This window comes from Anarhichas minor, unplaced genomic scaffold (assembly GCF_050575085.1).
Source record: "Anarhichas minor isolate MPS153535 unplaced genomic scaffold, ASM5057508v1 ptg000026l, whole genome shotgun sequence".
Lineage (NCBI taxonomy): Eukaryota > Metazoa > Chordata > Actinopteri > Perciformes > Anarhichadidae > Anarhichas > Anarhichas minor.
This window is the reverse complement of record NW_027466472.1, coordinates 11,562,552-11,586,154: the sequence shown is the minus strand read 5'-3', so window position 1 is coordinate 11,586,154 and position 23,603 is coordinate 11,562,552. Positions and strand designations below refer to the sequence as shown.

The window sequence follows — 23,603 nt, the reverse complement described above, 5'->3', positions numbered from 1 at the left end:
TAACTTCAATTCTATACACTGCAGCTTCTTTACATTCTAATAGATTGTAAAGAAGTTACATTGTAATACAATGTAGCTTCTTTACATTCTAATAGAATGTAGCTTCTTTACATAGAATGTAAAGAAGCTACATTGTATTAGAATTGTCTTTTGAAGATGAACAGGACATTTTTCAGTTTCAAGTAATGACTGGGTTGTTACTTTCGGTGCTGCTTTAGTATTGATCATGTTTTGATATTTGAGTCATTTTGTGGATGATCAGATGGAGTTATGATGGTAGCAGTCGCCAAATTGCAGATTCAGCTTGAGCAAAACCTTTGCCTATTGTGTTCAAATCAGGCCCATAGGAGTTTACAAGGCAGGTGTCCTTTCTCTAAACACTGACCTGATGCATCAAGTGGATATTTTTTGCTGAACACAATATGATGCATTTGCCCTCTACATCCTCTAGTCGGAATGAGCATACTTATAAACGCACTGTTACAACTCCTTCATTGTGTCATATTGCTTTTCGGAGAATTATGATGATAAGTTCATAGTAGATGCAAAAGTATACTTATGTACAATATATTATGTTGAACATTGTTGCTCCTGCATGGATCACAGCCAACACAATTATTTTCAACACAGCTCCATGTCCTTGGTCATGGTGGCCACAGCACTTAAAAGAATAAACTTCATAATTCTGACCCTTTGCTTTTTTATTAACAGCATTTACTTGTACTTTTACTTTCAATACTTAAGTACATTTAATATCAGAAAATTACTTTTGATACTTAAGTACAATAAATATCAGATACTTTAACACTTTTACTCAAGTAGTATTCTAATAGGTGACTTTTACTAGAGTAATTTTCCAGTAAGGTATCTTTACTTTTACTCAAGTATGGCTTTTGGGTACTTTATACACCACTGACAATATGTGATGGCTGCTTCTCCTTGTTGATGCCGTTTGTCTGTATTTCCCACGTGTTCTGTGTGACCGTTGTCCTCGATATATTAAATATCTACATAGGGTTTTTGATTGATGCACCTGCAGCTCAGTCACATATGATTCTCTTGGTGATGCGTTTGTTGTCTCACGTTGCTTTGAAAACTCATATCAAAGTGCTGATTGTCAGACCTCTTTCATAAATCACAAATGCAGCATTCAACCTCACTGGACCTACCTTTGTAGCAGCATTCGCAATGGTGATAAAAAATACTTCAAAGACACAAACGTACTAAAACTAGAAGCCTGATAAAATATAACAAATACAGCAGTGAGAGAGGAAGAAATACAACATGATATATGATCATAATAAATAATAAATATAAAAAAAATATATATATATATATAGATGTATACTGTATATATATATATGTATATACATACATATATGTCTATAGAAGAAGTCTCCCTCAGCTCTTATTTGAGCTGAATTATCCTGCTTTCTAAACCACTCACTGTGAGAGAGGTTCAGTATGCAGCACATACAAAATGGACTAACTCCCAGCACATGTCCACAGCATGTACAGGGAAATACACTCCCAAATGCATGCATAGATGCAGGCTAGGTGCATACAGTATCTGTCATGCACAAGAGGAGGGACGGGAAATAAATAAGTGAACTGAACAATGTTGTTATTCAGAGCTGGACAAGAAGAGCACAGTTGTGGCACATTGGCAGAAATGTTTTTATTAATGTGCACTGTCCCGTTCAAATAAACCAATAAATAAAATAGTTGTGTTTTTGAATCAATAATGGCTGAAATGAATATACACATGATGATCTGTGCCACACCAGCAACAACATCAAAAGCAATAATTCATATAAATGCTCCACTGAGAAGAGATATATTACAGAGCTCTGATAAAGCAACACGATTAGATTTAGTATCAGGAGACAAAGGATACCTCGGCAGATTGTAGTATGACCTGGACTTTAATTCATAAGGGAAAGTTATTAGACAACTATCAATTTGTTAAATGTGTGAAAGCAAATAATATCCTATGGACAGAGAGAGAGAGGAGAGATAGCGAGAGAAAGAAGGTGGAAAGATGAGGACTGTGAGAGAATCAAACCTGTTCAAAGAATTCATCCATGAAGCCTTTGTCAATCCCCACAGCAACTTCATCCTCCTCCTCTGTCGTCTCCTTCCCCTGGACAAACACACATACAATAAGAATGATTACAAACAGCTGGAAGATCAATTAATGAACATGACCACTTCAATGTAAAATGTAAGACGTATTTGTTCGACTGTAACACTGGTCACGACTGCACTGGACTGGACCATGTAATGCATAATTCAAGGTTAAATAGAACAGTATTAATACTCTCCTCACAAGGAGCATTTAATCACACTTGTAATCAGAACCACAGGTCGAGTGATTAGCAAGTTATTATTGAATTAGTACCCGGGGGCAGAGAAAACCTTTACTTTTACACACTCCAGCCTGCACACTCTTACACCGGCATGTACAGATACATACTAGTGTTTCAGCTATCCCAAAGGAATATTTGGGATATACTCTTATTTGCTTTTTTGCAGATTATTAGATGAGAAAATCAATAACTCTATCTTTCTGTATGTAGCTACAGCTAAGAGATCGTTAACTTAGCTAAAGACGGGAAATATGGGCAAACAGCTTGCCTGGCGATGTCCAATGGTAGCATAATCCACCGACCAGCACCTGTAAAGCTCACTAAATTTACACTTTATATCTCATTTGTGTATTCTGAACAAAACCAAAGTGTATAACATGTTGTGGTTTTACTGAGAGTTATGTTCCAGGCGACACAGTTTCTGCAAGAAAGTACATACTGTATATCCCCAAATGTCCAACTATTCAATGCACAATACTAACAAATACAAGCAAGAGGATATCTCAGTATCAAAGAAAAAGCACAAGAGTGGCATCTGCTTTCACTATTAAAATGGCTACAAGTCTTTGAATACAAGGAGTAACAGTTAGTTTGCAGTGTTTTCTGCTGTGGCAAAATGGTGCATTTACATCAGCAAGGTCTGAAATTGTTCAGCTAATAACGCACTTATTGTAATTTGTAAAAGGTTAGAAACACAAATATGTAGCTTTTCAATTTGTAACTCAAACTACAGCAAAATTAAAATGGATTTACAAAGTCAAAAAGATAGTTTCCCACCTAGGAAATGTAAACCACAACACTTCAACTGGTTCATCTGAAAAAGTTAGAATTTCTCAAACTTTCTAGCCGATCATTCATTCTGAAATATGTGCTCATTTCTAATCACATATCAGCCATTACACGACATTAGCAGGGCTCTCCTGTGGCGTCATCTCATTCATCTAGCCTCTGTCAAACTAATTCACTTCCCCATTAGCGGCCTATGAGATCCATATCACCGCTGTGAAGAAGGAGTGTAGTTTTCATCTTATTCTCATCCAAGAATGTATTTGTAACTACAGAATCTCATACAATTCATATAACAGGCTTTCCTCGTTGTGTATCAAAGATAGGATTTTATTTATTTCTCCTTTTCAACAACAGGCACCCTACGATCTCCAGCGATCCCCAAACCTCCCAATTCTAAATGTTCTTTAAATGATTCTCACTAGCCCAAAAGCAAAAATCCCTTCAGGCTTGTTTGTTTAAAACGAGAGGAATTCCTTACAGTGCAAAGTATAGAACAATGTTGAGATTTTGGAGTAGAAACCACCATAGAAAAGTAGCAGGTTGCATGATGTTGTGGGAATGTTTGCCATGCATTACCCATTAATGAAAGGTGCCGCTGTAAAACTGTTGTAGAACAACCGTTAAAACATTAGGTCCACTTAATATTTTAAAATCGCAGAGTTCTATCAAGATATTGTGTCATACACAAGTGCAGGCAGTCGGCCGGGTTCGTCCGGACAAAGACACTAATGTGCATTAGCAGAGCAGAGAGCAAGAAGCTGGAGAAACTGTTTTTTCAAATACAGTAAGTTGGGAGAGTGCTTTTCAGTCACAGGAATGGGCTGCCATGTATTTAACAATTGAATCCTTTAACTGTTTAATACGGCAATGATGACGAAATCTATATATCAGTGACATGCTAAACTACAGTCTACTGATATCTACGGCTGTGCTGATAACAAAGGCCACTGTAAGTCTGTCTGTGTGGTTCTGCTGAGGCTCTGTGGAGAGTTTGAATATTCTTTTTATTTTGTATTTTGTTGTTTCATGTATTGTCAAATCAACAAAAACGGAATCCACTGAGACCTAAATAATCACAAAGCAGCATTACAAAAAAAATTTGAAATAAATGAGAAGCAAAAAAACTAAAAGAGCAAGGCCAGAATGATGACATTTCAAGTTATGAAAACAAGTAGTCCATTAGTGGACTAATAGGTCGTTTTGATCTTAGTCGACTAAGATCTCTTCAGGCGATTAGTAATTTTTTATGCTTTTTCATGCTGAATTACTTCCTGAGCACATCTCCGGTAACACAAGATTTAAAGTTGTGTTTTTGTGCGATTCTTTGTAAAGAAACTCAGTTTTACAGCTCTGGCGATTAAATTAACTAATTGATTAGTCACCAAAATTGTACGTGTTAATCGACTTAGAATTTCTTTGGTCAAGGAGAGCCCTATTTATTTTCATCTATGCAACCATATTTGGAAACAAAGTGCTGTTGCTTTCCAGTCTTTGAGAATCTGTTTTTTTAAGCATCCTATCATCAAAACGGTTTATGAGAGGAAAAAGATCCATTTCTTTTTGAACATCCAGAAATAACCAAGTCTCTGTGAGGAACTAAAGTTCTCTATATAAATTGGAGCAAATCAAAATATCTCACCAAAACAAATCTAACTTACGACAATCCCAAATAAACTATACAATCGTTCCTCAATTGTGCATCACAAAGAAAGATAAAGTTTGTGTAAGATGCCTTTAAACTGTATTTGCATACAGTATATCTGGTGTTTACTGAGCAATTATAGATGGGGGCTTATGCACCTTTTCTTGTCATCTCAAACACAAATCCATTCTGTGGATAGTTAACATGTGATGTGTCAACATAGAGGTGGAGGCAGGGAAGACGTGTAGGGAAATGGGGAGAAAACCAGTAGGAGAGGAACCTGTTCTTGAGAATAAAAGTCTGAGAGGACTTCAGCGAGAGATAGCGAGGCAATTGGCACGAAACTACAAGTGAGAGGAATGCAGCGCCACTGTGATCACGCTAATATTATCTAAACCCACTCAAACTATATTTAATCCAACAAAAACTGATGCTCTCATGGTTTTACTCCTAACTCAACATTTTGAAGATACAATGATTCTGTCCAAAAAGAACTGCCTCAGGACTCCCAATCTGCGAGTTTATCTCTATTGTGCTCAACTGTCATGACAACAGTCAGTATGGTGGGTGTCATATTCTTGGTGTGGTGCAAAACTCTTTATTAACAGAAAAAAAGGTGTTGGTATGGCAATGAGGTGCATTTGGGGAGCTGCAGACTATCAGAAGCAGAGAGAAAAGAGGCGACAGCAGCAGGAGGCCGAGGAGGACGACGACAAGCAGGGAATCAGAATAAGATTAGAAAGCACGAGTAATGTGCTCCACCTCCACAGAGAGATACTGCATCTCCTGCAGCGAGGGACGAGCGTTGGTGTGTTTCTTTTCTTTGAGTGGTCGGGAGGGGAGAGGACTGAGCCTGTGTACCCCAAAGCTCCACCTCACACCCAGATCTGAAGCTCCTGCTGAGCCACATAGACGCTGGGAGAGGACTTCAATGCTGCCACTCTTGACTCAGCCTACAGACTTTGACTTGGCCATCCACACACAGCAGATGCTCTGATCCAGACTTGCAAACATGCATGCACACAACAGCTGACACACTGATAATATAGAGTACAACAGACGGTTATCACACAGAGAGATCAGGGCCTATACAAGACGGTCCCCATTAGCCCATAATCCTTCAATTCACCCTGCCTCTGGGGCTCACACTCGTGTGAAACACCCCGGCAGGAGTAGTGGCCTGATTATGCTGTTTATTAGATTACAGAGTCGTTCTAGGCACCGTGCCAGCAGGGAGTCGCTCCATACAGACAAAAGGCATTGCCTGGACATCCAGTGTAAACAGGAGGAGCAGGAAATATAGTTCACCGGCGAGGGAGCGAGGGATAAAAAGACATCTCGTGTGCAGGCTGCAAAATCACAGCTGTCAGCACAGAGAAAAGAGGGGGAGAAACAGGGCACCACAGCAATTATTGAAAGCTGCGAAAGAGTAATTGTATGTAAGACGACATAGAGACTCAGAGTGTGTGTCGATGTGTAAGTAAGTATTCAGACCCTTTTCGCGGTTTTATCTCAGAGCAAGAGAGAAGAGCAGTGACAGACAGTTCAAGTGGAGATATAAACCTGTGTGGGCAGTACTTTATTGTCCTTTTGAGCAAAAAGCAGACCGGTTTCCTGCATCTTTGTATTACAGCCAATTCAGCAGCGTCCTGCAGTCCCATTAGAAATGACTCATACAAATCTGTGTCAGCTGCACAGAGGAATACTGAGAGCATAACCAGATTTATTATCATAATACCGCAAGGTAGCATTCATTATGGATGTGTGGTCACTCACACACACACTTGAACATTTGATCTTTTATTCGTGTCTCCTACAGTAGAGACGAACAATGAAAGCTGAATCGTAGACTTTTTTGTGCTTCATTTGCAAAGCACACACACGTTTATTGTTATACTGTATATAAGAATAAATGTTGTCTTGTGCATGTTTCAAGTATAGAAATGACCAGATTCTGACTTGTAAAGAGGGCTTACGTCAACGTCGGAAATATGACTGATTTTTTCAAAAGCTCATATATATATATATATCTATCTCTTAATAATTCAAACGTGTCTGAAGAGTCAAACAAATGAGAGGCCTCACATCAACAGTATGTCATTTAAAATATTTACCCCCACATTTTTATTTATATCCAATGCATGCAACCATCAACTTGAATTTTCAGATAATGTCAATCAAGTCAAGGGAACTTCCCCATCTCTGCCACCCGTGAAAGTAGCATTTAGCATAACCGTGATTCCAACCTTAAAGGGACAGTTCAACAAAATTACAAAACACATTCTCATTTCTCACTTACCTCTAGCAGTATGTAGCCATTATCCAGAGTAATTGTTTCCGGAAAGACAAGTCACTGTTTCATTTATTTTTTTCAAAATGTAATTCTCCTGTGCTTTGACCAGGACAAACACATTTCAACTAACCTCCACTAGTGGGATGACTTAGATATCACAAAACTATTAAAAAGTATGCAAGAACATTATTTTGTAATTTGGATGAACCAAGAATCAGGTTCACATTAGTAGCTACAGAATGCATTATAGTTAGCCCTTTTTTCTAAAACCAAGTCTTAATCTTAAACAGCTCTTTTAAGTAAAGACTGGTCTGCTTCCTCACTTAAAAATGTCCATAAACACAATACACACACACACACACACACACACACACACACACACACACACACACACACACACACACACACACACACACACACACACACACACACACACACACACACACACACACACACACACACACACACACACACACACACACACACACACACACACACACACACACACACAAGCCCTAAGGACATTCACTAACAGACTGAGCAATCTATAGAGTCCATACATGCAGGACCAGCTGGCAGTAATGTCACACAGAAAATTGTATTTTCACTTTAATTTTTAAAAGGTACAATGTGTAAGATCTGGTCACACGCTCCCAACAAATTGGGGGCAGCATTTCACCTCGACTACTGGGTCCAACACAAACTAATTTTATAGTCATCGGTTATAAAAAACAACAAAAAACTATCAATTATTATTAACCAACAGCGGGGCTAGAATATTCACAATTCCAAAAAACACTGCTTTCTTATAATCTTCATGTGTGGCGTTGGCCTATAGTTTACCTTAGCAACTCGCAATCAGCCGGCGTAAACTCCAGCACTGGGGGTCTGACCCCGGGGGACTGCCCCAACTTTCTGTTGCTGCCGTCACAGGTTAGACCCAGCGCTCCACCAGCCCACTTTGACTCCTGGGGCCTGGGTTTGTGCTGGCTGAATGCAAGCCGCTAAAGCTAACCGCTAACTGAGACACCGCCTGCCCTCCTCCAGATCTTACACATTGTACCTTCAGGTATGAAGTTGATGCTCGATCCGAAGTGACTTTAATACGAGTGAAAGGGTTGAATTTAATTCATAGGTCAGCAGAAAAACCAAACAATGATCATGTGTATATTCATTCAACAAAATCTAAATAAAATAAAAGCTGTAGGATTCAGCTCATAACAATCAAAAGGAGCATTGGTGGCACAAAGCTGATGCTGACACAGTAAAACCACCAATAAACTTACTGGTCTATAGCCGACTGATTGCCTGGCTGGTCGGCTGACCAAACTGATGGAAGAGGACACAGCGAGGGCTATTGAGACAGGATAATTACACAACCAGGGAGCAGCGTGGATGCCAACAGGAAGTGATAGATTGAGCCAGCCCAATGTAAAACTCAGTCTGTTCCTTATGGCCGGTGTGAATGTTTGCAGATGTAGTCAGCTGGAAAGAAAATAGCCTGCACTGTAGCTGATCAATGCACTCCTGTGGATAACTTGCTAATATAAATACAGATCAATACTTTTTGTTTTAATATAAGATACATATGTATGTGTTGCAGTACTTTTCAAACAAGCTCCATTGTTTTCTGTACACATTCATGCCCCCCGGAGTACTGACATCAATTTCCGCCTGCCGTAATTGATTTCTGGGTGAATTTTCCAGCTATTAAAATAAATCTGGTGTCATGCTCATTGACTGCTATTTCCCCGTTGGAAAAACAGTCACCTCGATCAGATTTTTGTGGGTGGCATTAAGGCAGGACACCCGAAGCAAAAACATTGTTTTTCATGCACCGATTAATTTTGAGAGTTTGGGCTATTTTGCATCCATAACGTCGTCTTTCAGATGAATGGAAAGATGCATTATAAATACACATTTAGGTGTTTATTTTACTACTTTGTCCATTTGCAATTGTAGATTTCTCCTAAATTCACTAAAAGTTAACATTAGATAATGCTTGATTTGCAAGTTTAAACATTTTAGAAATTTCAGAAAAATACAAAAAAATAATGACCGTCGGAAGTTTCATGGTGATGTATGTTAGTTCATTTGTTTTACCCTATTCACCTGTAGTGTCTTCAACATGTTTGGAACATTACAATACATATCTTTAGAGGCCTAAAATCAGCCTAAATGTTTTTTGTCAGGGCTGTTGACAGTATTTATGATTTATAAAAAGAGATATCCAAAATTCCCTCTGTAAAAACCTTTGACTCTAACTAGTAGGTCAACTAAATGAAATACGAATTTGCCCTGGCTTTATGCAAATGTTCAGAACAATTAGTCTGGTTATCAGAGATTTGGGATTTAATCCCTCAAAGTATCCTTTTATTGGGAATCTCCATTGACAACGGTTACAGAGCTTTAATCGTCACTTTTTGTATGGGATTTTTTTCTTTTTGTACAATAAACATACATCTAGTGTCTGGCCGAGGTTAACAGGGTGCAGCGAGTGGAGTTCAGCAGTTACACGGAGAAGAAGAATGTGGGTGGGAGAAGAGATGAAGTGCTGCCATCGCAGCAGCACAGAGTCAGAGTGTTTGCATGTGCAAACAATTTCCTTTTTCGTAACAATCCTCAACGTCCTCCCCCTTTAATCATCTTCCTTTTTCTTTGTCATTCTCTCGCCTCCTTCTCTCTCACCCTCCTTCCTCCAGACTTCAGCTTCACTTCAGAATCATTACAGCAGCTGGCCCACACAACATGGACTCAGTTACCTTTGTCTCGCTCTCCCTTCTCACGCCTTCACTTCACTTCTTAAACGTCTGATTATCCTCCTCAAGACCACGTCAACAGTCATTTATCCAACTAAACTGATGTATTTATGTCGTGTCTGTCTTCTTACCTGGTCCTGAGAGAAACATCTTTTTCTGCTGCGTAATTTTAGCAGATATGGTTGGAATGACAAACAAACTTCATCATGCAATCTTTTCTTCATCAGTTCATCTTAATCCACATTGTATCCCTCTTTTTGCTCTTGCTCCCTCCTTCCTCTGCCTTTCATCCCTGTCTGACCTCTGACCTCTGCCTCCCTCACATCTTTCTGACCTTTATCAGTGAAATCATCAAAGTAATACCAGCATTCAACCACCAATTTATAAACTACCACGCTATAAAAAGGTTAAATAATGACTTATAATGTGATATTAGTGCGTCTTTCAACAAATCAATGATAATCAATTTCAGGCCAGAATTTAAATGCCTGCCGCTGCCAGTTTTCAACTCTTTCTGCTGCAGGGATTATAGATTATATGACTGACCTTTCAGACTGAATGGTGGGTGTTTACTTCTATTTTGGCTCGTTAGCTGGCAATTGGCCGATGGGTTTGGATATTAATACATAAATTACATGCTGTTGAGGATGTTCATACACAAACTATTCTGGCTCAGGCATGTGCGTAGGCGTTGCGGGTGGTCGCTCAGTGTTCAGCCTTGCAGGAGTGGGTGAGAAAATGTCAGAGCTTCAGTTGAACATTAATGACAGATCACAGGCAGGGAAAAGAGATGTGCTGTCACCACTTAGGCTTTTCCCACCCCTATCCCTTCTCATATTATTTAATATACCCTGTGGGGTATATTCAGAGTGCCTCGCTGACCATGAAGGATTATGACAGCACCAGTGTGGCATTAACGCAATTATATTGTAGATATGGGGGAAATGTAATAGAGAGTGAGAGGGATGTGAAGGATTGGCAGGAGGTGTAGAAAACAAGACTCCTGGCAGCAAGAGGGAGAGACGACAGAGCCGTAGGACAAAAAGTAGAGAGGAAATCTAAGAGAAATATCAGAAAACAAAAAGGTGGAAAGAGAGAGAGATACACAACTAAAAAAAACAAAACATTATTTTCATTGTTGAGTCGTTTTCTTGATTAATTGATTAATATTTTCTTTAAAATGTCAGAAAATGAACTCAATATATTAACTTTCTACGGCAGACGAAGGTAAAAAATCCTCTCATTTCAGAAGGTGGAACTGGGGAATTGTTTGCTTGAAAACTGCTTTAAAAAAATAATCAATCATCAAAGTCGCTGTTGAATAATAGTCTGTCAATAGACTAATCGATTAATCAACTAAATGTTTTAGCTCTACTGTTTGACATTGAGAAGAGAACTGTCCTCGGAAAAAAAAAATTGTTTCAGCAAACAGCTACAGAAACCCTGATCCTTGTGCTTCAGGAAGTGAGCGGGAAATAGTGCGACTAGTTGTTAGCTATGGAGGAATAATGTTCAATGGGTCAATAGAATGTCGAACCGCGGTCAAAATGGAATGCTTTTAAGGACTCACCGATCGTTCATTGTCATCATGTAACAGGGTTGCACAACACAATACAGTGTTGTAGCCCCAAAACAAACAAAAAAACAGAAGTACATTACTGAAGTGCGTTTTTTAAATTTGCATCAGGCAGAATGTAAACCACACCAACAAAACAATTCTCCGGACAGATAATATGGTCATAACATTAAAAGTAAAAGATTATGGAACCACCGTGTTTGTGTTTAACATGTTTTCAGCCAGAACAGGCAGGGGCGCAACTGATGGCAAATAATATTTTGTTGATTACTTTGGAAGACGTGTTCGTTAAAACTGCCTGTTCAGCCTCACATTGGCAAGATTAAGCATATTATTATTATTATGAAAGATTATCACCCAACACAGAAGGACAGAGCTACTTAGAGCCAGATGATATCCGTTACAGTTCATATCCTTAATCTCCAACAAGTATCGGTGACAAAAGCCGTTATCTGCACTGCTAAAGAACCACTCTGCTGCTATCGATTAGAAGATGTAGAAGAGGAGGTCTGCACATTACAAATTCACTTTCATCAGCGGTAACAGAGATGACCCAAAGCTAATTCTCCCACAGCAGATGGGGAACGTTTGATTACAGAATCTTTATTTATTATCAGGATTTCGGTTAGCTGATGCCTCAGGAGCTGCTGTTCTTTATGAGAAACACAAGAACAAGCAACTGGACAAAACCCATCAGCAGACACTGATTTCAAGGAAATACGAGAAAATACGAGCCCGTATTTTATGCTTTACTGTATATCAACAGCGTGGTGCACAGCAATAACTATTAGCAGCAAACAGATATTGGATGTCATTGAAATTATCACCTAATTTGCAAAGACAGACAAATCCCTGGTGAGATGCCAGATTGGTCACACTCATTTCATGGCTCGTTAATACAGTTATGCAGCCTCGTGATGAATAATGTGTGTATGCCTGTGCCTTTCTTACGGTTTAGCGACAACATAGGGTAATGAAAGAAACGTAGGATAATGATTCTCTCCACCTCTGATCTTAAGGATAAAGTCTCATCTGTGGAGCACAGCCAGATAGCGTCTGGTTTCAGAGGCTTGAAGCTTTGAACGAGGACAAACAAAACCTCTGGCCCGCTAGGATCAGTGTTCGATTCAACAGCAACCAACACGGTTTTTTTTCCAGCACTGCTGTTTGTGTCACTGACAAAGTGTCAACAGTCAAGATCAGGTCAAGGACAGACGAAAAACAGGTGAGGACGTGGAATAAAGGGGAATAAAGGGGAGATGGACGTGAGCAGAGAAAAAAGAGAAAGCATAATGAAAAGAAACAAGAGTCAAAGTCACACAGAGCTTTTTGAGTCACACACACACTATATCAAGCAGCATTGCTATGGAGGATAACGTTTATTGTATCTGTCAAGCCAAAAACCTCATCAGTCATGCATCATCTTGGTCTCATAAATAGTGTAGTTTAATGAACTATATGTCACGAGGTCAAATGGTTCTGCCTGAACCAACTCGAACACTGACCAACAAGGCTGCACAGAGGAGAGAAAGGGGAGAAAGGAAAGTAAAGGGGAAGACAGGAAGCCATCTGATAAATCTATCACTGACAGGAAAAGAGCAATAACGGAGGAACTCGACTCCCCGAGAGGAAGAAAGAAAAGAGAGCCTTCTTATTAAAAAGAGATGGAGATGGGAAAAGAGGCAGATACGGTCAATCAAACGACAAGACGGAAGAGAAAAAAAAGACGGAGCTGATAAAACGTCAGGAAAAAGAACGAGATAAAGAAATCCCATTTGATTGAAAACGGTTCCTGTGACGTGTAAAATCTCCGATAACCTCATCATTATGTTTCCCCCTTAGGTTTCAGAGCTTGAAGACGGCTGACAACATCTTATCAGCGCCATCCGTCACCAAATCACTGCTTAGCCAACTGGGAGTGATGGGACGAGGCTGCATGAGCATTTTAGTTAGGCTATAGAGACTGACAGTTATCAGGCAGCAAGCTAATGAGCTCATAAAGTAGCTTCATGGGCAACATTGGAGCACAACCTGCACCCTCACACGAATATGAGCAAAACTCAGTTTCCTACCAAAATGACACAAAAGCACATTGGTGAGTAAACTAGCAGTGTGACTCTGCAAAAGCACACAAAGACACAGAATCCGTAAAGCTCAGCTCTCTGAGTTCTATGTAAAAAGGAACACATATGTGAAATATGTGAAAATAATATGTAGTTGCAGGCCTAGACTATTGTATATGTGTAGAGCTTTTATGCAATCACACATGTATCCAACACTGTGCTGTTGTAATGTGCTGTCCAGACCCACTGAGGCATCTGCATGAGACTCAAGAAGCTGCATTAACTCCAGGCTGCAAATACAAAACAATATCAATCTAGTGCTGATGGGAAATAACAGTCTGTGACGTGCAATTTACTTCTATTTTATTTGGTCTGGATTGCCTAAAATTGGTCTGGCTGTGGACGCTCCTGTTGCCATTTCTCAGAAGATTTGATCAAAAATAATAAAATAAGACTGAATCAGCAGCTGACATTACAGCTCTGTCGTTCCCGAACGGTTGGTTGGATATTTGTTTCTCTCTGAAGCTGATGAGGAAGATTTAGTGTGGCAGGCTGAAGACACTTTCTCAAACACACACACACGCACACACACACACACACACACACACTTGACAGGCCTGGGTTGTCTCCCTTGAGGCCAATTCATAGATAGACCTTATCGAAAAACTGAGGAGTCATAAACTGCCCCCCTCCCCAGTTTAACTGTCAATTATACAGATCTAACAATGGCCACTTTAAAACACACACACACACACACACACACACACACACACAGAGCAGCATTTCTATGGAGGACAACGTTTATTGTATTTGTCAAGCCAAAATCCGTATCAGTCATGCATCATCTTGGTCTCATAAATAGTGTAGTTTAATGAACTGTATGTCACGAGGTCAAAACGTAGAATCCAAAAGATTTCAAAGCTGTGTTTTCGTGATTAGACTAGAGGATGAAGAAATTGAGGGTTGAATTGCGGAGATTAAATGGTAAATTAATTTCAGATTACAACACCCGGCTCTCTGCACATAGCTCTATGAACTGCAATAGAAACGTTAGGAAAAGACAACACATGGTGCTCGTTGGTGGTTAATGGTTATTTTAGGATGACAGAGTCTGTGACGCGCAGAGCAAACATCAGGTGAAATGGGCGAGCTGGGACCAATTTACCATTTTAAAAATCGCACACCCATATTGGCCGGATCGATCAAACCACACACACACAATAATGAATTCGCTGGTAATATATTGCCACACAGGTTACACAATTTGCAATCTAACCCTTTCTGGTGAACTTTAAATTCTGAATAGACAGAAAAATGCTAAATATAAAAATCGCATATTAAATGAACGACCCTATCGAGATTAAATATCATTAAGTACAGAATATCTGATCTTATGATCTCCCTCTTGAGTCCCAGGGACGTAATAGCCATAAACAGACAGGTCAAAGTGATTTTTCGCCTGGAGAGATAATGACTTTTACTTTGATTTAACACCTGAAGCATTCATCTCAGCTGGGCTTTAACCTGCTTCAGCCACACAGTAACGCTCGACAGTAATATGCGATGGTTGCTTGTAATAAAACAACATTTTAGCCTCAAACACCCCCCCCGAGAGTCCCAACTGTTGCTCAATCAGCGCGCCCAGCTCTGTGGATGAGTGCCGTCTGAAGACATCTTTAATGTCAAATAAAAACGTCTTCAAAAAAGCGGCTATTCACAGAGTAGGTGAATGCTGAACATTAACTGGAATCAAACTGTAACTTACATGTTTAAGTTCTTGCATACGGTCCTTCATGGTTCCGGTAAATCACTCTTATTCCTTCAGTTCCCGATGTCTTCTGGGTGCGTGTGTGTGTGTGTGTGTGGTGATGGAGCGGCGGGGCGGAGACCGACAGGATGAAGCGAGAGCGACCGAGGCGAAGGTGCGCGTCTGGCGGCGGAGAGAGGTGATTTTACCACTTTGGTTTGGCTGGTGGGACCACTTCACGAAGCCGGGTGACGCGCACTAAAGGTGAGGCGAGGCCTTCCGCCGTTAACCCATTACACACCTTCAACTTCCTCCTCAACCCGCACTAATTGATCTGCTTTTTCAAGCGAACCTCTTCTCTGTAAGTTTATTTTTGTTCCGCTAAAGTCAGTCTGTAATTGTCGAGGCTAGACTGACTAGAAGCGTCCAGCTGGAGCAGGCTGGCTGAGTGGTGACACTGGTGGGTTAGATTATCGATTGAGCAGGTCCAGAGATAACGCCCAGGTGGCTCCCTGTGTGCCAGAGCGCACAGCGACCTCTGTCGGCTGCACGTGACGCACACTGTTATGGAAGTAGCAAAATACCTCCGAATAAATTGAGGATTTTAATATAATTCACTTAGAAGTGTGTAATATATTTGCTTATACAACTGCATAAAAAAAAAAGATATAGTGGAGTTCCTTTAGTTTTCCTTTTTTAAATGCCTTCATATGTCCATGTGGGACTTTCATCCATTAATGTATGTTTTATGGTTTTATGCTAAACACAAATTCTAATCACCTTCTCAATACTCAACATTTCTTCATTATGTTACACAGTAGGTATTTTATGATATTAACAATCTGCATAAGCCATCAAGTCTACAAAAATAAGTTTTCCCAAAATGATTTAGTGATAGTTGCAGCAGCAATGCGTCATTGGATTTGAAAGTTTATTTAGTTCCCTTTTCCCCTCATAAGCAACATCTTGTTTCTACATATGGACTCTCCCATTTTAGAAACCTGCATTAACGTAATGAAATGTCACTACGTCCGGGGCAAACCAACACGTTTGCGTAGATCATTGTGTACATGTATGCTTTTGTAACATAGGATTCTGAAAGTGTGCAGCCTTTACAAACGCATGGACGTCGTTAGTTCAATTCCTTCTAAATTCTGGAAAAATAAACTAAGTATATTTGCAGATCTTTAATAAAAGACTCAGAGATGTGGCATTTGATAATTTAGAAAACATTATTTTAATTCTTTGACATTGTTGACGCCGTCAATGCCAACTCTGTCTCCACTGTGAGCAGTACGGACGTCTGTCCATGTACTTGGTGTCTTCATGGAGAGGACAATCTTCCCACTATTTGTGAGAAACAAACAGCCACTCAACCAAATGTGGAAAATGATTGGCCATAATAGCATTTTACTGTTGCATCTCATTCACTTGGATAAAGGAGTTTGAGTCCAAACACTCTGCAGTTCGAGGGGTGATGGTGTGCGGTGGTACAGACGAGAGCTAATGAAGGCACAGCTGCACGAGTCACTTAGAAGTGAGGTTTTCTCTGACGTGCAGTGTATTTTGTGTCGGCTCGAACCTCCCTGCAGGCCAACAAACACACAGCAGAGAGAGAAGAGGCGTCAGCAGGTGTTACAGTATAAAGATAACCAGAGGAGATTCAGTTCAATCTAAACCTGAGTATATTACATTACTTAAGAGAATACATATTTAAGCACAAGATAATACGTTCAAATATTTGTCCTGAAAGAGTTTAAAGCACCGTGTAGTTATTAGTACGTACCGTCCCTGTCTTCTCCTCCTCTCCTTCTTCTCAAAGACCCAATCTCGTCCCTTCTTCGCCGATTTCCCCTTCATGTTTTTGAACCGGCATCTTCACAGAGACAAAGTGTGGCTGATTAGCTCAATTACAATGCACATTGTTCTTTGTGACAAACCACATCTAAAACTCCTCGCCTCTGCTGCTGAATGTTTCACACATCCAGTCTCTTCGTGCAACCAGGAGGAGCAACTTGAACACCACGATGTAAAAAGGAGGAAAAGCTGCCTGACAGGGTTTTAAGTTAGACAGGACAACGACCCTTTCTAGATTTCTCTCGGTCTTTCGGCTTCATCGAAGCAGGTATGACTGAACCTGCACGTATGAGGGCCAAGACCTGTTTTTAAATGGCTGTTTTAATATGCAACTAACGATTTCCTTGATTAATCGTTTTGTCTATAACATGTTAAGACAATAGGGGGATCACAATTTCCAAGAGCTCAATTTTCAAAAGTGACTAGACAAGAAATCCAGAAGATGTTCAGTATGCCGTCATACTAGATAAAGAAAAGCAGCCAATCCTCACATTTGAGAATCTGAGACCAACAAATGTTCGGCATAAAAAAGAGAGAATCAAACAATTAACTAGATAATAAGCAGCGTCTCCCTGCTGTGAATAACTTTACCTTTGTCCTGAATACTGGACCTGGTTTGAAACCGCTCTGTCGGAGGTTTCTCCTCCCAATCCCTGAAAAGAACAAACGGAGATCACAGTGATCATAATGTAGCTAAATCAAATGTACACAGCACCACTAAAGCTAACTCCTTTCATTCTTACCTTGGGAAGGGCTCCTGTTATTCCAGCAAACAGACACAGGAAGAACCTGGAAACAAACAAGATGTGTGTCAATGATTGAGTAACTCAGGTTGACCATTTTAATAACTCATACATCACAAAGCTAAAGTGACAAACAGTCGAGTTGATATGAATGTCCTTGTGTTCCAATTAGCCTTCTGTTGAGAGTACACTGCTGCTGATTTCACAGACCATTAAGAAGGAATTAATTGCAGAAGGCTGCAGCTGAACATGTCAAAATAAAAAGCCCAGCTTTATCGTAGCTACTGACTTTTTAGCCTTGGTGCTGTTGGGGTAATCCACCACCATGCCTCCACCGAAGCCTGCCCTCATGGCCTGCGTCGTGATCAGCTCAAGCTTTAGAGAGGGCAGAAGAAGACTGAACGTAAGTAATCTGGAGAAAACATCAGGTTTTAAATCCACAACGTTATTTCACCTGTTCGGAGTTCTCTGGATAAAGCTGGAAAACCGCACGTGCGCCTCTTGACTGAAAGACAAAGAGTCAGGAGAAGTAAGCAAAGGTCTTCATCCTAAAATATGTACAGTAACCCTGATGTTTGGATTTTAGTTGAAAAAGTCAACAGGAGTGATAAAACCTTACCAGAGAAGAGTAGAGCGTACTAAAGAAGGTGTAGAGTCTTTTAGGAGGACTATGTGACCTCTTGTCTGCATTACAGAGCCACTGCAGAGCAGAGATACTGAGAGGGAACAATGCAAAAGGTAATGTCAGAAATTATTCAACATAAAAAAAATAACAAAAAACATGTCTTTTTTTCTTTTTTAACATAAGCATGTTCTGTTCTTCACCTGATGCAACCGTCGAAGGTGCCGGCTCGGAAAGGCATCCCCTCGCCCATGTCCCCCACTAAAAGGTCTCCCTCCACTTCTCTGTCCAGTGCAACATCTGTCACAGAGATGTTTCAGAAACATATCCACATTTATAATCCAGAGGGATCAAACTGAGAACTCTGATTCAATAAGTTTTTCTTAGTCTCACCATTTCAGAAAGTTATCTCAACTAATTGAACTTAAACCACGAAAAGATAGCGTTTAAATATCAAATTATTAACACAACCAACATAACTATTGTTGACATAATCCAAAATCTCAGATGATATTTAGTATAATATCATTACATCAATATCACATTGGTACATCATCCAGCTCTTGCTTCCTGTTTAAATGTATCAGTGTCAAACTAACCCAGCATTGCGGTGCTGATGTCGACCCCAACCCAGTAGTGTCCCTCCTCTGACAGGTAGTCTCCACTGAGACCAGAGCCGCACCTGAGAGACAGAGGACAGACAGTCACCGGAGTCCTTCACGTCTAAAACACACAAGATTACCGTATTATTCTGGATCTTACAATGCGTTATGTTAAAATAACGCGAGACTATTACAACTCTCACGCTAACTCACTGCATCTAAAACTCCAACTTTCTATTAAGTTGCAGATTCTGCGAAGCCGCTCCACTTAAAGAAGTTCATTTTTCATCTAGAGTACATTCAGAATGCTGAAGTATATATCATCAAGAAGACGGATTACATTTTGTGTGGCAAAATGCAGCAAAAGTCAACAACAGATTGATGTGTAAACATTTATAAACATGTCTTCAATGAGCCTTTTTAGACCATGCTTAGTCTTACTATGACCGTATTCATGGTAGGTTTAACATTAAAATTATATATTGTATCATTTCGTACTCACAGTATTGCTTTAATCAAGTTAAAAAGTGTAATGCTACATGTGAACGCAGTCACTGTCACTCCCTCACCCCACATCTAGCAGGAAGCATGGCTGTCCCTCCGGCAGGTTTAGAAGCTCTACAGCTCTCTCGGACATCTGGGTCTGGATCTCAATCATTCGAGAGCTGCGAAGCAACAAAACACCAGGCGAGTTCAGAGACTTCTGGCAATGGAAAGACACTCTTAAAGAAACAAGTTCAACCTTCATGTGGTCAAGTGCCACCAGATTTAATGCTCTATTTAGAAGATGCACATTTCTGCTCCACACAACTGAAGCAACGCTCTGTAGCTGCAGAATCAAACCTGGAATTCTGCTTTGCTCGTGGATTTATTTGTAGCCGACACACTACTGCGCGTTTTTAATCTTACAAACATAACGACCACAGTGACAAGAAGTTATTCATAATAAACACACAGACTCACTTCTGAGAGTATTTCTTTGCCTCGGCTTCATTGTAGTACTGCGGGGATGAGATCACATCGGATTAATTCATCAACACTTCAATGAACCAGTTTGAGCCTCTTATTTATGACTATCACAAATTACATATATATATATATATATATATATATATATATATATATATATATATATATATATATATATATATATATATATATATATATATATATAAGAAACAAACAAACTAGAGCTAATTACACTATTGTAAAAACAACAACAATTGAGTAACGATAGTTAGCCTGCCGTCCAGTCAACACGTATTCAGTTCCCTGTTAAAATATTGATATATTGTATCTTTAAAGAGCCAAGCTGCTCCTGCTGCTACCGTTAGCTTAGCATCGAAACGCTACAATAAACCGCGTCACTCACCACTTCTGGAGGAGCTGAGTGTTCAGGCCGTCGACAGCTGGAGGTCATGGTTGTCCTATTGTGTGGCTCGCTGTCTGAAGATGAAGAGAAAATGTGTAATAGCAGTTCATAAACAAGCTAGATGTTGTGATAGCCCACACGTGAAGACCAATGACGTCGAACGCGTGCGACGTAAGAAGTTCTTCTTCATCGAGTTTAATAAAAGCAACACAGCTTAAAACAGACGTTTATATCGCCACCGTGTGTGCAACCAAGCAAACATGTATTAAATCATTCAAACATATAATTGACACATTATTTTAATGCAAAAGTGCACATCGTTCATCTATAATAAACCTGTTCTTATAGTTGTTTTTTTCAACCAAAACAAATGACATGCAGGTATATTGCATCTTTTAAAAGACTCGGGATATAATCCAATCAGTAGTATTGATTAAATTCAAGAAAAATAAATAAATTAATTACATGCCTGAAACACATATTTAAAAACATTCTGTAAAATATATTAAATTACACGATATTCAAGCTAATGTCATCTATCAAGGTGTTTCAGTGAAACTCTTTGTTCTGCATGGCCTTTAAAAAAAAGCCTTAAAATCATTAATTACATTTCTGAGGCCCAATCATCCATATACTCTTTAGTAGACGGCTTTGAATAATCAATTTAAAGGAAGACGTTTAAAATAGGGTCCTTCAGTTTCATGGCCATTATTACTAGATAGACCTTAAACTCCAAATCAAACCCAACCCTATAATTATAATTATATAGCTTTTATTTTTTTACTGGACAAGCAGATCTTAAAAGTGTGTCGTTACATAACAGGATGTTATCCAAGAACTACATAACTATTTACGGTTTACAGTTTTCTGTAAAATGATTGGTCGGGTGTGAAATGTACTTCCTGTAAACATTGACTCCTATTGGTTCCTCGTTGAGTGACGTAGCTGGCCGGATGCAGCGTCATCAGTCCAGCCGCCCCGTTGTCGGCAAAATGGCTGAGGTAGGTCAGAAGTTGGGCACCGGTGCTTACCGGCTTTCCACTCTCAGAAACAGCCGGAGTCGACCGGTGTGCACCGGAGAAAGTCCCGGATCTCTGCTGGTTCACTGCACCTTCAGTGACAGTCGGTTAAAAGACGAATGGACCCGCGATCAACGTGACGTTCAGCCAAGAGGCAAAGCAACCCAGTGCAAATCAGAGAAACCTTCCAGAGTGAGAAGAAGTGAAAGTCAACGGGGAAATGTGACTTTACTTTGTGCCGCTTCTTTGGAGCTGCATTCATCCCGTTTTATCAGAGAGAGCCTGCAAGCTCACACAGCAGCCCTGTGCGCCTCAGCAAGACTGCAGCCTCTCCTCCAGGAGAAGCTGCTGGCCGGCCGGATGACACCCTGGACCAGAGGAGCTGTTTCCATCCACCCTGACACCCTCAGGTCCCCTCAGCAGCTGCGAGCTTTCTGCACTGTCATCTTCATTCTGGCAGAGCAGGGGTCAGAGAGACCGAGGCGTCTGAAACTACATCCTGATGGTAGTAGAGGCTACAGCTGGAGGAGTGACCGCAGCTCAAAAAGTGCCCCTCTGCTGCACAGAAGCAGGACGTCCTATTACGACACCCTCAAAGTGACCGCCGGTGTCACGCAGTCCCAGATCAAGACGGCCTACTACAAGCAGTCCTTCATCTACCACCCTGACAAGAACCAGGGTAACGAGGAGGCCACTCAGCGCTTCTCTGAGATCAGCGAGGCCTACACAGTGCTGGGCAACATCAGCCTGAGGAGGAAGTATGACCGAGGTATTCTGAGCAGGTCGGACGTTCAAAGTGCAGGGAGGCCGTCCTCCAAAGAGACTATGAGCAGATCCACAGGCTCCCCGCCGCAGCAGCAGCAGCAGCAGCAGCATCACTACAGAGCCAGGCGGTTCTCCAAAGCCGGGGAGAAGACCATGTTTGATTTTGACGCCTTTTTTCAGGCTCACTACGGGGAGCAGCTGCAGAGGGAGCGGGACATGAAAGCCAGGAAGCAGCGCATGCAGGAGCAACAGAAGGAGACTCTTAGCAAGTGGAGGCAGGGGAAAGTGATGGAGATGACCGTGGCGATGCTGCTGGCCATGGCAGGCTTTCTTTTTGTCAATCTCAGCAAGCCCTGAAATAGAAGCAGCAACCTATGGGGTTGCATGTGAGGACTCTCAGGGAGGGGGAGGGGGGGGGGGGGGGCTGCTACCTCAGACTGTTTTGCAAGTGTTGCACAGCTTCTGACAGTTGAAAACGATTATTTTTAGTGAGTTGCAGGAGTCAACAAACACCAGATAACTGTGTCTCATCTCTTACAGGCCATAGATGGGCTTCTTATTCATAAACTGTGTCCACTCACAAGCTGATTGTATCAAGACAGCAACTGAATATATTCGTTTCCCTCATGAATAGGATCTAAAAAGCATCAACAAACATCAGACACACACACACACACACACACACACACACACACACTTACCTAGAAACGGGTGATTGATCCAAAACGGTAATCTGAAAACCTCATAGCAGGATGTGGAATTATTTATTCCTGCAACCGTTTGAGCATGAAGCTCCTTCGTGTGATTCCATAATTAACATTTAATTTACTTTACAATTTGTTTCAGAGTGACGTAATCACAATCTGGTAAAAGTGCAACATGAGCAAACCTGATGTAAACATATGTTTAGGTTCGGTTCTATTTTCTATCAACAATTGTTCAACTAGTCGTAAAGTTACGTGTAAACATTTGTTTATTCACTCTCTTCCAGGAGTGACAAGTCTGAAGCCAAACAACAAACCCAATTCGGTTCATCCAAATACTGCACGAGGATGACTTTATTAAAGTGTGTCTTCCTATACACTGGATCTGTTGTGTAGAAAGTTACTTTAAAGTGTGCAATTACGAGATTATTAGGAAAGTAATACACATTTCTGTGCCTTCTTCCAGGTGTTATAGTGTGTGTATATGTGAATGTACTGTACAGACACAATGCCACATTATGGTGACTTTTGTGTGAGGGGAAACTGTAAGCAAATCTCATGAAACTGTGTTTTAATCTGGTTTTATTGATCAATAATCATAGTAAATATGCTGTTCCAATTACCCAGCATGTTGTTTTGTTATTTCTTTTGCAATGTTATAAGATGCGAGCTCTAGAGGGC

General features: G+C 40.5%; 3 protein-coding genes across 4 annotated transcripts in view; 1 reads left to right on the top strand and 2 right to left on the bottom strand.

The window, feature by feature from the left end:
* The window catches only part of stx1a (syntaxin 1A (brain)), a 50,987-nt gene extending 34,682 nt beyond the window's left edge, over nucleotides 1-16,305 (bottom strand). For both annotated transcript variants that reach the window (XR_012956180.1, XM_076099988.1), the window contains exons 1-2: nucleotides 15,257-16,305; nucleotides 2,066-2,143 (exon numbers count right to left, since the gene is read on the bottom strand). Coding sequence is in view for 1 of the 2 variants with exons in the window: in XM_076099988.1 (XP_075956103.1) it covers nucleotides 2,066-2,143; nucleotides 15,257-15,286 (108 nt within the window). In the remaining variant the exon portion in view is untranslated. The remainder of the gene's footprint in view (nucleotides 1-2,065; nucleotides 2,144-15,256) is intronic.
* Nucleotides 16,306-16,451: 146 nt separating this feature from the next.
* Nucleotides 16,452-20,615, bottom strand: bud23 (BUD23 rRNA methyltransferase and ribosome maturation factor). The gene is made up of 12 exons (XM_076099987.1): nucleotides 20,435-20,615; nucleotides 20,026-20,063; nucleotides 19,632-19,727; nucleotides 19,060-19,142; nucleotides 18,664-18,760; nucleotides 18,458-18,554; nucleotides 18,293-18,343; nucleotides 18,128-18,213; nucleotides 17,839-17,884; nucleotides 17,687-17,748; nucleotides 17,025-17,114; nucleotides 16,452-16,824 (listed from the first exon to the last, which is right to left on the bottom strand). The coding sequence occupies exons 1-12, from the start codon at nucleotides 20,480-20,482 to the stop codon at nucleotides 16,770-16,772; spliced, it is 849 nt and encodes a 282-aa protein (XP_075956102.1). The 5' UTR covers nucleotides 20,483-20,615; the 3' UTR covers nucleotides 16,452-16,769.
* Nucleotides 20,616-21,413: 798 nt separating this feature from the next.
* Nucleotides 21,414-23,545, top strand: dnajc30b (DnaJ (Hsp40) homolog, subfamily C, member 30b). The gene has a single exon (XM_076100151.1). The coding sequence runs from the start codon at nucleotides 21,427-21,429 to the stop codon at nucleotides 22,573-22,575; it is 1,149 nt and encodes a 382-aa protein (XP_075956266.1). The 5' UTR covers nucleotides 21,414-21,426; the 3' UTR covers nucleotides 22,576-23,545.
* Nucleotides 23,546-23,603: the final 58 nt, after the last annotated feature.